Below are 14,477 nucleotides of genomic sequence, written 5' to 3'. Positions count from 1 at the left end.
GCTAAGAAATCTTTGCCTACTCAAGGTCACAAAGATTCTCTCCTATATTTTCTTCTAGAAGTTTTATAACCTTGGGTTTTACATTTAGGTCCATGATTTTGAGTTACCTTTTCATGTATGCTTGTTATTGGATTGTTAGTGTCATTGTATTGCCTCTAGTTAACTCAGCTCTGACCCCAAAAATTCATGAAATTTTTAAAATGAATACATGAACTTAATTTAGTTGGTAAGGTAAACTCTTAAGGTGAATTTTAAATTATGAGATGAATTTAATACAGATTCTTGCAAAGGATATATTCATAGCTTTTCATAGTTTATTTAATGCTGTAAAATTATCTTCATATTGCCAGTTTCACATATAAGTATTCACAAGTTATAACTGATAAAATGTTGTTAAAATAAAAAGCCAGCATTTACTTTAAATTTACTTTAAAGCATTTACTTTAAATAATTTGAATGAAAATGTAAACATTTCTCTGTTGAGAAAATAAAATATGAAATCAGCTTAATATTTTGCAAGCATCAGTAATTAGCAATAAGAGGTTACTTCTTCCCCCTCAAGACCTTCCTTCCCACTGTTGTTCCTCTTTCTGGACCCATTACCAGTGTATTTCATTCCTTCTCCAAGTCTTTGTGCAAATGGCACTCGCAGTGAGGCCTTCCCCTGGCCACACTGTTTAAAATTACAGTCCCTCTCCTTTCAGTAGTCCTGGTTCTACTTCCTGTTTTATTTTTCTCATAGCTCTTTTACTATCCTCTGCATGAATTTTACTTACTTGTCTTCCCTGTCAGAATTTAAGGTCCCTGAGGGCAGTGTTTTGTTTACTGACGTAAGTCTGTCACCTAAAATGGTGCCTAGCATATAGTACGTGCTCAGTACATGTTGAGTTAGTGAATATTAAGTTATATATGTTTGTCACAGTATTAATTTTAAACCTCAGAGTTTCTAATAGGAGCATATTAACACAAGAAAATACCTTACAATAAACTGTTTAAGATGATTTTTTTAAACATTTGCTATAGAAGCCTTTATTTTTATGATTATTGTTTTTTTATTATTTGCAGGGCTCAGTTTGGCAAAGACTTGGTGCAGACGTGACAGCAGTTGAGTTTTTGGGTCATGTTGGTGGAATTGGAATTGATATGGAGATATCTAAAAACTTTCAACGCATCCTTCAAAAACAAGGATTTAAATTTAAATTGAATACTAAAGTTACTGGTGCTACTAAGAAGTCAGATGGAAAAATTGATGTTTCGTAAGTATGCTACGTTTGTTTTTGTTATGATACCCTTCTGTGCGTTTCTTTAAGAAAAACATTCAGTTTTTAGAATCAGATTCTTTTATAACTTAATACCATTTTACTGTGTAGTATAACTCAGTATTGCTTATCAAGTCAGTCCATTGAAATTCACGATTGCATTGATGATAGAAAAATTAAGCCAGTGTTCTCATTTGTAATGTACTTTTTCATAGTATACACTCAGAAAAATTTAAACTCTCAACATTCAGTAAAATTAATTCAGTATTTTTAGACAGATACATGGGGAAATCAGTAATATTATTGATTCAGTTGCTTACTGTGCTTGGCATTCTGTTTGTTTAACACTGAAATAACTTGCCTAAGGTCACATGGCTGGTGGGGGCAGAAGCACTACTTGAACTTGGATCTGTCGGTCTCTAAGACTTAATGTTCTTAAACTGTGTTATACAGCCTGTTGTTGTGAGGTTCTAATGATAGACCTCTAGAGAATATGTACATTTTTCTTTGCCTGACCCTTACGTTTATGTTTATAATAAAATAAACTTACACTGTTAGAAGTGTCATCGATACTTGAGAAATGTCTAGTCTTAAATTTCCAAGTCTGTCAGCTGTTCATATAGATGTGTGTTTAACAGTTATACACTGTTCATTATCTAGTATTGAAGCTGCTTCTGGTGGTAAAGTTGAAGTTATCACTTGTGATGTACTCCTGGTTTGCATTGGCCGACGACCCTTTACTAAGAATTTGGGACTAGAGGAGCTTGGAATTGAGCTGGATCCTAGAGGTAGAATTCCAGTAAATACCAGATTCCAAACTAAAATTCCAAAGTAAGTTGGATACTTACCTGCATTTTCAATAATTTTAAGCAAACACTATTTTGAAAATAAGGCTTTTGTCATGCTTAAAAAGTACATTGGCTTTGGGGAAGAACAGTAAACTTATAACATGTAAAAGCAAAAGTAATTAATTGAATTTTTTCACCACCCAAAGATTAGAACCTGAACTCACCGATATTTGAAGAGCTGTATTTGATTTATTTTTTGGTGACTTTATAACTAGAAACGTGTATTTTGTTACCCTGGTATAACTGTAGATGAGTGTCTGTGATTTCAGAAGTTGACTGTTTCTTTTGATCTCCATGGCAGTATCTATGCAATCGGCGATGTGGTTGCTGGTCCAATGCTGGCTCACAAAGCAGAGGATGAAGGCATTATCTGTGTTGAAGGGATGGCTGGTGGCGCTGTGCACATTGACTACAATTGTGTACCGTCAGTGATTTACACACACCCTGAAGTTGCTTGGGTTGGCAGATCAGAAGAGCAGTTGAAAGAAGAGGTAATTCTGAATGAGAGTAGTTTTCCTCTAATGTGTGATTTGAGTTAACACCAGTGGTTGAGAATCCTTTCATTATTGCATTAATGCATTTTAATAACTATGTAGAACATTACAGGTAAGTTTGTACAATTTTTTACTTTGTATCTTAAAGGAGATCATTTGGTTGCCTGTATTCAAAAACTAGTAATTCCAGAGCTCTTATATTTGGCTTTGAAATATATCCAGGTGGGCTGACATTTGCATTTGCTTGTGTTTGTACCCAAAATACATTTCAGTAACAAGCCTTTTGGTCTTTCCTTCTATATGCTTGGTGAAGAATTGCCTTCTTGGGATTTATTTTCTGAACAAATGGTAGACGCTTTCACCAAATGGGAATGAATTTTTTGATAGTTTATGTACGTTCTCATTTTCTGCTTCTCACAGGGTATTGAGTACAAAGTTGGGAAATTCCCATTTGCTGCTAACAGCAGAGCTAAGACAAATGCTGACACAGATGGCATGGTGAAGATACTTGGGCAGAAATCAACAGACAGAGTATTGGGAGCACATATTCTAGGACCAGTGAGTACTTTAAACCAGAAATCCCACTAGGATTTCTGGAAAGCATTGTTATTTAGTAGATTAATTTAAAACTACCTGGTGTTTACATTCTGCGGTTAATTATTTACTAGCAAAAGTTTGAATATGGCTTCTTCATGTATCGTTTCTAGCACTGACATTCTTGCCCATCGTATCATCTGCATTCCATGCTGCAACTAAGATTATCCCTTTAAAACATACACCAGGCCATTTGCCTGCTTAAAACTCTAGTGGTCCTTTGTGCTACAGACTTACATAAAAGGCCCCACTGAATTTGGCCCTGGTTACTTTTCTGACCTCATCTCTTTCCACTCATCCCCTTTGCTCACTAATTCCCTGTCTCATGGGCCTTCTCTCAATTTCTTAATAGGCTGAGCTTGTTCCATTTTAAAGCCTTTGTTCTAGAATCCTCTGCCTTCACATCTTTGCATGACTGGCTTATTATTCAGGTCTTAGCTCAGATGTTACCTTCTAAGAGAAGCCTTTCCTGCCACTGCACATGAGGTATGCCCTCCCCTAGGTATCTGGTGCATCAGTAATGATACTAGAACATTTGAGTGCTTACTCTGTAGCAGTTTTTCCTAGATGCATGCATTAACTTTAGTTTCCATGACCCTGTGAGGTAGGTGGTGGTGTTCCCATTTTTGAGGTGAATAAATGGGCCGAAGCACAGAGTCAGTGAGTGGTTAGGGCAGTACGTGGTAGGAGTTGAATCCAGGCCATCTCGCTTCAGAGCCCAGGCTCTTAACTTCTGAACTGCTTTTTTCTGTTAAGGTTTTTCTGACTGGAGGCAATTAACTGTTCTAATCTCTTGTATTAGAAGGTAGTTGTTTTTGCCATAGAAACACAATTACCTCTTGGTTTATTATTTGAAAGGGCGCTGGTGAAATGATAAACGAAGCTGCTCTTGCACTGGAATATGGAGCATCCTGTGAAGATATAGCTAGAGTCTGTCATGCACATCCGGTAACAACATACGCAATTAACGGCTATCTCAAGTTTCTTCTGATTCACAAATACTTGGTTTTTAATTCTAAATTTCTTCCCTTTGCAGACCTTATCAGAAGCTTTTAGAGAAGCAAACCTGGCTGCATCATTTGGCAAATCGATCAACTTTTAAATTAGAAGATTATATTTTTCGGAAATTTCCTGGGAGCTTCTATAGAGGTAACATTTCTGAACAGGAAATGCTCACGGCTCCAAGAATTTCTAGGACTGAATTACGAAACTTTTGGAAGGTATTTAATAGGTTTGGACAGAATGGAATAATCTCATCTATATTTTAAATAAATGTAATATTTTATTTCACTGCATTAATACTGCAGAAAAAAAGCTACTTATAGTAGCATCCTGGAAAATTTTCTTCAACCCATATTTTCATGCTGTTTATGAAAGGCTCAACTTCACTGAATTTATGCTAAGTAGCTTTTATCTCTGATACAGGATTTACTTACATGGATGGAGCTGGACTATGGTATGTGAACAGCTGTGTTTGAAACAAGGTGATCAAGTTATTTTAAACTTGGTTTTCACATTGGAAACGGTCATTAGAATAAGTTAAACATGTATAAACTGAACTGATGTAAATAAAAAATGATGGTCTATCAGTTATTTTAATCCCCAAAGTCTTGGCAGTTAGAGGTAGAATTTGTGTTTAGATTTTTAAGGTTCTAGTGAGGTCTGCAGTGTGAAGTATAGTTATATAGTTGACCAAAGTAAGGCAGTATATATACGAAATTCATATATTAAGTGGAGAAGCAATGTATTACAGTGGGAAATGAAGATATGGAAATAAACATGTCTTAAATATTCATTTACTGGTTATTCTGAGTGGATGTCAAGATGGTCCTAGATTTTTTATGACTACCTCTACCATACATTCTTGTTTATTACTCTTTATTACTGCTTTTATAGGCCTGGATAGATCTTTTTTTCCCACACTGTAGGACAATATTAAGGTATTTAAAAGGTCATTATCCTTTCATCTGTTTCAGTGATACCTACTAAATGTTTAACATTTATTTTTGGAGAAACAACATAAGGGAATCTTTAATCTGTTGTCTTTTCTTAAGTGGATTGCCAGTGTATCCCGGCTGGGTAAAATCGACTGTTTCTTTGAAGAGTGCTATAAAATTATATTTATTGATAAATATTTAAAATGGCTCTTTCTTAAAACACTTAAATAACAAAGTGTTGAATACTAAGTAGACTTTATTATAACTAAATTTAAGAATCATTTCAGATTCATTCATCATATTTGATAGTAGCATAAATTTCTAAAGAAAGTAAATTATCTTAAGGAACTGAAATATGCAAACCAGATATTCACTTGATTGCAATATAAAGGTTATATATCATCTTAAGGAAAGTTTGGAGAATGTAATTTATGAGCAGAAAGCTGTATGGAATAAGAAATCATCAGTTGATCCATAGATAAAAGGAAAATGTTTAGTAGGCTTCAGGTTTTTATTGATTTATATGTAGGTCACATTTTCCTTTTACTTCACATGTCCAGTGCTCTTGATTTGTATTATGGTCATTATAAATGGATACATTGTAAAGACTGGATTCTGTTACATACCTCTGAAAAATATTGAATTTTTTAGTGGGCAGTTAACTTGGTTAAACTCCAAACTCTTGTTGTCTTTGTGCGTGTGTGTGTGTGTGTGTGTGTGTAGGGGGAGGGCGGGTGGACAGCTGAAATCTCTACGCAGTTGTTTTAGCTTTACCTGGGCTACCTGAAGTTTGTGCCATGCACGTAAAGTTCACAGGTCACCCAGAGATTGGACAAGGGATATGCAGAATTTATACCTCTTTTCTGGGGTTCCTCCCCTCATATTTCAGTTGCTGTTGGTTACCCCAAACTCTGTCCTCCGATTCCTTAACCAGTAAAACTTGGCTTCTCTCCAAGTTGCCACTTGGGACCTCCCCTCAGTGAAAAGCTATTAAAAATAGAAATCTCACGCGAGGCTGTTATTTGAGTGCAGCGCGCTCCCCCTCTTCTGTCTACTTCTGGTTGTTGTCCAGTACCTTTACTTTTTAAAAATATATTTTATTCAGAGTTTTCAGTTGTTATCTGTAGGAGTGGTGGTCTGATATGTGCTATTGGCCATTATTGGTAATGAACTCTGCATCTTTTTAAAATCTGAAATCCCAATATTATGTGAAGTGCTAATTTATATAACCCTCAAACATGTCCTCTACTCTAGGTAGAAAGATTCTGATGAGGGAATAGTGAAATTTAATTTAATACAAAGTCCTAGCTATAGAGAGACACGAAATAATAGTTACGTGCAACTTTAAGGATTCCCATTCACTGTGAGAATGGAAATATACCTGGTTGGGAATGAAGTCCTAGGTATAAGAGAAATTTTTAATGTTCGCTTATTGTTATTTATTAAGTTCTAAGTATTCTCTTGGTTTGTGAAGGGTGGGGCTGTTAGTTGTCCAATTCATTGAGCTGATTAAAATGAGTAATTTCAAAGTGCGACTTTTAGTTGCTAAAAAGCAATGAGGGGTAGTGAAGGTTTCTACCTCTGCTTAATTTTAAGTAAAATACTTATAATCAAGGGGGAAAAAAAAGACTTAGTTGCCCTGGTAGATGAGGAGGTACAACCACTTTGCTAGTTATTAGAATTCCTATCTAAATAAAAGTGACAACTGTGTGGAACCAGAGGGAAGTTGCCTTATTATTGAGATTACAGCCATTAACGTAACTTCTGTTCAGGCCCAGCTTCAAATGCAGCTGTGTGTGTTGGATGTGTGGGTTGTTGTTACGTGGTGCAGAGTAGCCTTTTCTCTAAGAAGAATGTGTGAAAAAACCACTTAAGGCCTGGCCTGTTTCCAGCTAACTCAGCTATAAAGTCGACAAAGGCTTGGCAATTGTATTCCAGCTATTTTCTTTATCCTGTGGAATAACTGTTATCTGATTGTGAAATCAAATAAAATTCAATGTAAAACCTGAGAAATTATAGCATCCTTCTGTACTTTGAGTAGCACTGCTCACTGTGCACAAGCAGTAATATCCCCAAACTTTGGCTCAACTTAATTTAAACGTTCCCCTCAGCAGCCCTAGCCCTGTTTTAGGTGGCAATACTCGTATTTTTTTTTTAAATTTTATTGGAATATAGTTGATATACAGTGTTGTTAATTTCTTCTGTACAGCGAAGTGACTGAGTTCTACATATATTTATTCTTTTTCATATTCTTTTCCATTGTGGTTTGTCACAATATTGAATATATAGTTCCCTGTGCTATACAGTATGACCTTGTTAATCCATCCTGTATATAATAGTTTGCCTCTGCTAATCCCAAACTCCCATTCCTTCCCTCCCATACGCCTCCTCCCCCTTGTAGTTGTAAAGGCAACTATAAGTCTGTTCTCTTTATCTGTGAGTCTGTTTTTGTTTCGGTGATAGGTTCATTTGTGTCATATTTTAGATTCCACATATAAGTGATATCATATGGTACTTTCTCTTTCTGATTTATTTCAGTTAGTATGATAATCTCTAGGTCCATCCATGTTGCTGCAAATGGCATTATTTCATTATTATTTATGGCTGAGTAGTATTCCACTGTACATATGTACCACATCTTCTTTATCCATTCATCTGTCAGTGGATGTTTAGGTTGCTTCCATGTCTTGGCTATTATGAATAGTGCTGCTGTGAACATTGGGGTGCATGTATCTTTTCAAATTATAGTTTTGTCTGGGTATATACCCAGGAGTGGGATTGCTGGATCATATAGCAACTCTATTTTTAGTTTTTTGAGGAACCTCCATACTGTTTTCCATAGTGGCTGCACCAATTTACACTCCCACCAACAGTGTAAGAGGGTTCCCCTTTCTCCACAGTCTATCCAGCATTTGTTATTTATAGACTCTTTTTTGTTTAAATAAATTTATTGATTTATTTTTTAAATAAATTTATTTAGTTTTGGCTGCATTGGGTCTTCATTGCTACGTGCTGGCATTCTCTAGTTGTGGCGAGCAGGGGCTACTCTTCGTCGTGGTGCACGTGCTTCTCATTGTGGTGGCTTCCCTCGTTGTGGAGTGCGGACTCTAGGAGCATGGGCTTCAGTAGTTGTGGCATGTGGGCTGAGTAGTTGTGGCTCTTGGGCTCGAGAGCGCAGGCTCAGTAGTTGTGGTGCACGGGCTTAGTTGCTCCACAGCTTGTGGGATCTTCCTGGACCAGAGCTCAAACCCGTGTCCCCTGCATTGGCAGGCAGATTCTTAACCATTGTGCCACCAGGAAAGTCCGGGGGCCACTCTTCATCGCGGTGCGCGGGCCTCTCACTCGTGGCCTCTCTTGTTGCGGAGCACAGGCTCCAGAAGTGCAGGCTTAGTAGTTGTGGCACACGGGCCCAGTTGCTCTGCAGCATGTGGGATCTTCCCAGACCAGGGCTCGAACCCGTTTCCCCTGCATTAGCAGGCAGATTCTCAACCACTGCACCCCCAGGGAAGCCCATTTATAGACTTTTTAATGATGGCCATTCTGACTGGTGTGAGGTGGTACCTCATTGTGCTTTTGACTTGCATTTCTCTAATAATTAGTGATGTTGAGCATCTTTTCATATGCCTATTGGCTATCTCTATGTCTTCTTTGGAGAAATGTCTATTTAGGTCTTCCCATTTTTCGATTGGGTTGTTTTTTGTCGTTGAGTTGTATGAGCTGTTTGTATATTTTGGAAATAAAGCCCTTGTCAGTCACATGGTTTGCAAGTGTTTTCTCCTGTTCTGTAGCTTATCTTTTCGTTTTGTTTATGGTTTCCTTTGCTGTGCAAAAGCTGGTAAGTTTGATTTAGGTCCATTTGTTTAGTTTTGTTTTTATTTCTATTGGCTTGGGAGACTGACCTAAGAAAACATTGGTACAATTTATGTCAGAGAATGTTTTGCCTCTGATCTCTTCTAGGAGTTTTATGGTGTCACAACTTATGTTTAAGTCCTTAAGCTATTTTGAGTTTTTGTGCATAGTGTGAGGGCGTGTTCTAACTTCATTGATTTATATGCAGCTGTCCAACTTTCCCAGCACCACTTGCTGAAGAGACTTGTCTTTTTCCCATTTTATATTTTTGTCTCCTTTGTCAAAGATTAATTGACCATAGGTTGTGTGGGTTTTTTTCTGGGCTCTTTATTCTGTTCCATTGATCCATCTGTTTTTGTGCCAACATAACACTGTTTTGATTACTGTAGCTTTGTAGTATTGTCTGAAGTCTGGGAGGGTTTTGCCTCCAGCTTTTTTCTTCAGGATTGCTTTGGCAATTCTGGGTCTTTTATGGTTCCACATAAATTTTAGGATTATTTGTTCTAGGATCACATTAAATCTGTAGATTGCTCTGGGTAGTATTGCCATTTTAACAATATTGATTCTTACAGTCCAAGAGCATGGGATATCTTTCCATTTCTTTGAATCATCTTTAATTTCCTTTATTAATGTTTTGTAGTTCTCAGCATATGTCTTTCACTTCCTTGGTGAAGTTTATTCCTAGGTGGTTTTTTTTTTTTTTTTTTTTGGATGTGATTTTAAAAGCGATAGTTTGTTTACATTCCTTTTCTGATATTTCATTGTTAGTGTAAAGAAATACAACTGGTTTCTATATGTTAATCTTGTATCCGCCTACTTTACTGAATTCGTTTATCAGTTCTAGTAGTTTTTGTGTGGGGTCTTTAGGGTTTTCTATTGGGTTGGCCAGAAAGTTCGTTTGGGCTTTTCTGTAAGATCTTACAGAAAACCTGAACAAACGTTTTGGCCAACCCAGTAAATATAGTATCATGTCATCTGCATATAAAACAATTTTGCCTCTTCCATACCAATTTGGATACCTTTTATTGCTTGTCTGATTGATGTGGCTAGGATTTCAATACTATGTTGAAGAAAATTGGTGAGAGTGGGCATCCTTGTCTTGTTCCAGATTTCAGTCGGAAACCTTTCAGCTTTTCACGGTTGAGTATTATATTGGCTGTGGGTTTGTCATAAATAGCTTTTATTATGTTGAGATATGTTCCCTCTATGCCCAGTTTTGTAAGGGTTTTTTAATCATGAATGGATGTTGAATTTTATCAAGTGCTTTTTCTGAACCTATTGAATGATCATGTGGTTTTTGACTCTTCTTTTGTTGATGTGGTGTATCACATTAATTTGCATATGTTGAACCATCCTTGTGACCCTGTGATGAATCCAACTTAGTTGTGGTGTGTGACCTTTTTATGTGTTGTTGGATTTGGTTTGCTAATATTCTGTTGAGGATTTTTATGTCATAATCAAAGATACTGGCCTGTAATTTTATTTTTTGGTAGTTTCTTTGGTTTTGGTATCAGGGTGATGGTGGCTTCATAGAAAGTCTTTAAGAGTGTTCCTTCCTCTTCAGTCTTTTTGGAAGTGTTTGAGAAGGATCAGTGTAGGTTCTTCTTTGTATGTTTGGTAGAATTTCCCAGTGAAGCCATCTGCTCCTGGACTTTTGTTTGTAGGGAGGTTTTTCTTAAATTACAGATTCTACTTCGTTTCTAGTGATTGGTCTGTTCAAGTTATCTATTTCTTTTTTACTGGAGTATAGTTCATTTACAGTGTTGTGTTAGTTTCTGCTGTACAGCAAAGTGAATCAGTTATACATATACATATATCCACTCTATTTTAGATTCTTTTCCCATATAGGTCATTACAGAGTATTAGGTAGAGTTTCCTGTGCTATTACAGTAGGTCCTTATTAGTTATCTATTTTATATATAGTAATGTGTATATGTCAATCCCAACCTCCCAATTTATCCTCCCTCCCATCCCCCTCTAGTAACCATAAGTTTGTTTTTTTATGTAGGTAAGTTCATTTGTACCATTATTTTTAGATTCCCCATATAAGTGATATATTTTTCTCTAACTTACTTCCCTCAGTATGACAATCTCTAGGTCCATCGATGTTGCTGCAAATATCATTATTTCATTCTTTCTTATGGCTGAGTAATATTCCATTGTATATATGCACCACATCTTCTTTATCCATTCCTCTGTCAGTGGACATTTAGGTTGCTTCCATGCCCTGGCCATTGTAAATACTGCTGCAGTGAACATTGGGGTGCATATATCTTTTTGAAGTATGGTTTTGTCCTCTATTCCTTCTTGATTCAGTTTTGGTGGGCTGTGTTTCTAGAAAGTTGTCCATTTCTCTAGGTTGTCAAATTTGTTGGCATATAATTGTTCCATAGTATTATGGTTTTTTGTATTTCTGTGGTATCAGTTGTGATTTCTCCTCTTTCATTTCTTATTATTTCTTGTGTCTTCTGTTTTCTTCTTGGTGAGCCTGGCCAGAGGTTTGTCAATTTTGTTTACCCTTTCCAAGAACCTGCTCTTGGTTTTATTTATTTTTTTTCTTTTAATCTCTATTTATTTCCTCCCTGATCTTTATTATCTCCTTCCTTCTGCTGACTTTAGGTTTTGATTCTTCTTCTTTTTCTAATTGTTTTAGGTGGTGGGTTAGGTTGTTTGAGATTTTGTTGTTTCTTAGATAGAAAGGCCTGGGTTGCTATGAACTTCCCTGTAAGAACTGCCTTTGGTGCATCCCATAGATTTTGTATGGTGGTTTTTCTCATTGTCATTTGCCATGAGGTATTTTTTTATTTCTTCTTTGATTTCATTGTTGACCCATTGGTTTGTCAGTAGCGAGGTGCTTAGTCTCCCTGTAACTTTTTTTTCTGTGGTTGATTTCTAGTTTCATGCCATTGTGGTCAGAAAACATGCTTGAAATAATTTCTGTACTCTTAAATTTGTTGAGGCTTGTTTTGTGCCCTAGTACATGGTCAATCATAGAGAATGTTCCATGTGCACTTGAATGTGTATTTTGCTTTTTTGGTGGATGTAATGTCCTGAAGATATCAACAATTAAGTCTAATTGTTCTATTGTTAGGTGGCAAGTCACACTGCCCTAAAAGTTGCTTTTGTTGTTCTCTTGCCTAGAGCAAGGAATACTTACAGGAGTTTTGGAGATTGGAGCAACTGAGCAGCCAGGGAAATGGTGAAGGTAGCTCAGGCTACTTCCTTCCTCTTTAATCTCCACCTGGGAATCCAACTGGGAGGTGATTTTCGGGGTGGATTTGTAGAGGATATTGACCCAGATGACTAATACTTGTTTATAGACATAAGAGAAATTAGCATCTCTGTGAAGGCAATCAGTTTGCTTTTAAATCCATCTTTACAGTGAAAATAACATTCTTTGTTAAAGGGATTCATGAATGCTAAATCAGGAAAAGTAACAATGAGTTTAAGAATTATTCTGAATATATATTTATATAAAAGCACTGTACTTTATTTAACTCCATACAAAATGTGGCGATTAAAAACATTAAATAGGTTATGAGTTTTATTTTGAAGATCATTAAGTCAGTTTTTAAAATGTAGTGATTTTGCTTTGGTCACATGTTAGCATCTTTTCCTCCTCCTCTGTTACAAGCAGGTGCTATAAACAGCAACTTTCTGGCTTATATCCTTTAGGAGTGAACGGACTTCTCCTTCCAGTCTTACTAATTCTTGAGCTTTATCTTCTAGATATTTTTGATTGTCCTCATATTTTCTTTCTAAATCTGTGGGAGATAAAAAGGTCTGAGCAGTTACACTACTATGATGATCTCAAAATCAAATACTGATCCTCTTTGCCTATAAGGCTCTATTTAAGTGCTTGAGACAGAGTGAATAGATGTTTACCATTTAAATAAACTAAAAAATTATGAGTCTTAAGTGAAAGAAAAAAAAAAATCTACCTTTCAGGAGTTGCAGCTTGCTGTTTGCTTGAGCCAGAAGTGTTTTTGCTTCGTTCTGTAGCAGTTCAGCTTTCCTTCTGGCATCAGCTGACTCTTCAGTTTTTTGGGCAATTATATTTTCTACTTTCTTGTACTTTTCATCAAGTTCACCGTCCAGAGTCTGCAGTTCCACATTTTGGCACAAAGAGGTAATAGTGTCAGTAGTTACATTTAAGACTGGTAAACCATGGCAAGTTTGGATGACATTAACTTGCATGGCAAGCGTTCTGAATTAAAGGCCACTACCAAGGGTACTCAGGCTTCAGGCTACCCAACTTGAACAGTGGACTCAGATACAACATTGACATGATTTTTTAAAATGAAAGACCTTAAAGACATGTTGGAGTTGTGGGTAGGTCTTTGGGGATTAGTACTTTTCTATGGAGATGTAGGAGAATACATGGAGGGAGAGTTTGAGAATTAGGGTTTCTCAGAGGTAGGTTTGCCAAGATCCAAATATTTAGAGATCAAAAAAAGCCAATTTTGAAAAAAATGGTAAGACCATCTTGATTGTGACTAATTTAGGGTTGATAGAGACTTGCTGTCAGGAAATCAGAGGGAAAAGGCAGATTTAACAAAAGGAAGGAAGGGCAAGATTGTAGCACAAGTGGGGTTAATGTGGGGTTGGAAAGATGGTTGTAATTCTGTTGATATAGGAATTTCATGTCAAGGGGTTTTCTTTTTTCTAATGAAATTTAATATTGATGCAAAATATTCTGTAAGAAGACTACTTGGGAGATTTATGCTCTCATACCTGTAGGAAACTAGACCACAATGAAAAAAGACAGATGTGGCAGTAAACTTTACTTATTGTTCTGTTCCCCAAACCATAGGTGTAGGGAAGTCACCTGTATGTAATGCCTAAAAAGCTACAGTCGCTTCTAGGAAAAATCTTGACTTCATGTCAGGTTATAGCACCCTACTATTCATTTAAAAGTTTCAACACTCCTCTGAAAAGTTTAAAAAGGTTTCTTTAAATATTTGCTCACAGAAATTTAGAAATTAAATGTGTCTCAAGGATTACTTGGCTTGTAGTGAGAAATTTGGGCTTGAGACTTTTCTCTACAAAATATAGTACCCTCCAGTGAGAAGCAAGAGGTGGTTAATTCCAGATGAGCACAGAAGAGGTGAGATAAGGGTTCCCTACTAGCTGTTGTCTGTTACGAATTCTTTAAGCATTTTCTAGCCTGCTTTGAAAGATTTCTCAAATGGCCAGGTAATTTACTGTTTGCCATAAAGGTCTTCCTAATTGAAATACAAGCTCAATAATGCTTGTTTTAAGCCTTCAGCCCTAAGTTAATTTCATTTTTCTAAACCCTTATCCAAGTTTGGATTTGAGGGCCTACATCACGTGTATGGATACTTTTATATCCACTCCCGTTATTTTCCATCTGTGTCTCTGAAGACTGCTATTTCAAAACAGGTCACTTGGGATGTTTCTGATGAATAACCATGTTGAGGTCCATGTCCCTTATTAATTCCAAGGAAGGCATGGAGGAGACTAGTTGCTCCTTTA

At 36.5% G+C, this 14,477-nt stretch overlaps 2 protein-coding genes across 4 annotated transcripts in view; one reads left to right on the top strand and one right to left on the bottom strand.

Moving 5' to 3' along the window:
- DLD (dihydrolipoamide dehydrogenase) overlaps positions 1–14,477 on the top strand; it is a 51,433-nt gene that overhangs the window by 26,000 nt on the left and 10,956 nt on the right. Inside the window, exons 9-15 of one of the 3 annotated variants that reach the window (XM_068550369.1) lie at positions 1,066–1,256; positions 1,920–2,090; positions 2,409–2,598; positions 3,022–3,159; positions 4,054–4,143; positions 4,232–4,344; positions 4,621–7,145. In XM_068550369.1, coding sequence (XP_068406470.1) covers positions 1,066–1,256; positions 1,920–2,090; positions 2,409–2,598; positions 3,022–3,159; positions 4,054–4,143; positions 4,232–4,297 — 846 coding nt within the window. In that variant the 3' untranslated portion in view covers positions 4,298–4,344; positions 4,621–7,145. Of the gene's footprint in view, positions 1–1,065; positions 1,257–1,919; positions 2,091–2,408; positions 2,599–3,021; positions 3,160–4,053; positions 4,144–4,231; positions 7,146–14,477 lie in introns of those variants that run through there. The other 2 variants (XM_068550368.1, XM_068550367.1) reach the window with 2 other exon arrangements.
- LAMB1 (laminin subunit beta 1) overlaps positions 12,426–14,477 on the bottom strand; it is a 74,669-nt gene continuing 72,617 nt past the window's right edge. Inside the window, exons 33-34 of the mRNA XM_068550366.1 lie at positions 12,923–13,082; positions 12,426–12,745 (exon numbers count right to left, since the gene is read on the bottom strand). Of these exons, the coding sequence (XP_068406467.1) occupies positions 12,609–12,745; positions 12,923–13,082 (297 nt within the window). The 3' untranslated portion in view covers positions 12,426–12,608. The remainder of the gene's footprint in view (positions 12,746–12,922; positions 13,083–14,477) is intronic.

This window comes from Eschrichtius robustus, chromosome 8 (assembly GCF_028021215.1).
Source record: "Eschrichtius robustus isolate mEscRob2 chromosome 8, mEscRob2.pri, whole genome shotgun sequence".
NCBI lineage: Eukaryota > Metazoa > Chordata > Mammalia > Artiodactyla > Eschrichtiidae > Eschrichtius > Eschrichtius robustus.
The sequence above is the reverse complement of the archived record's forward strand: the minus strand, read 5'-3'. Positions and strand labels throughout refer to the sequence as shown.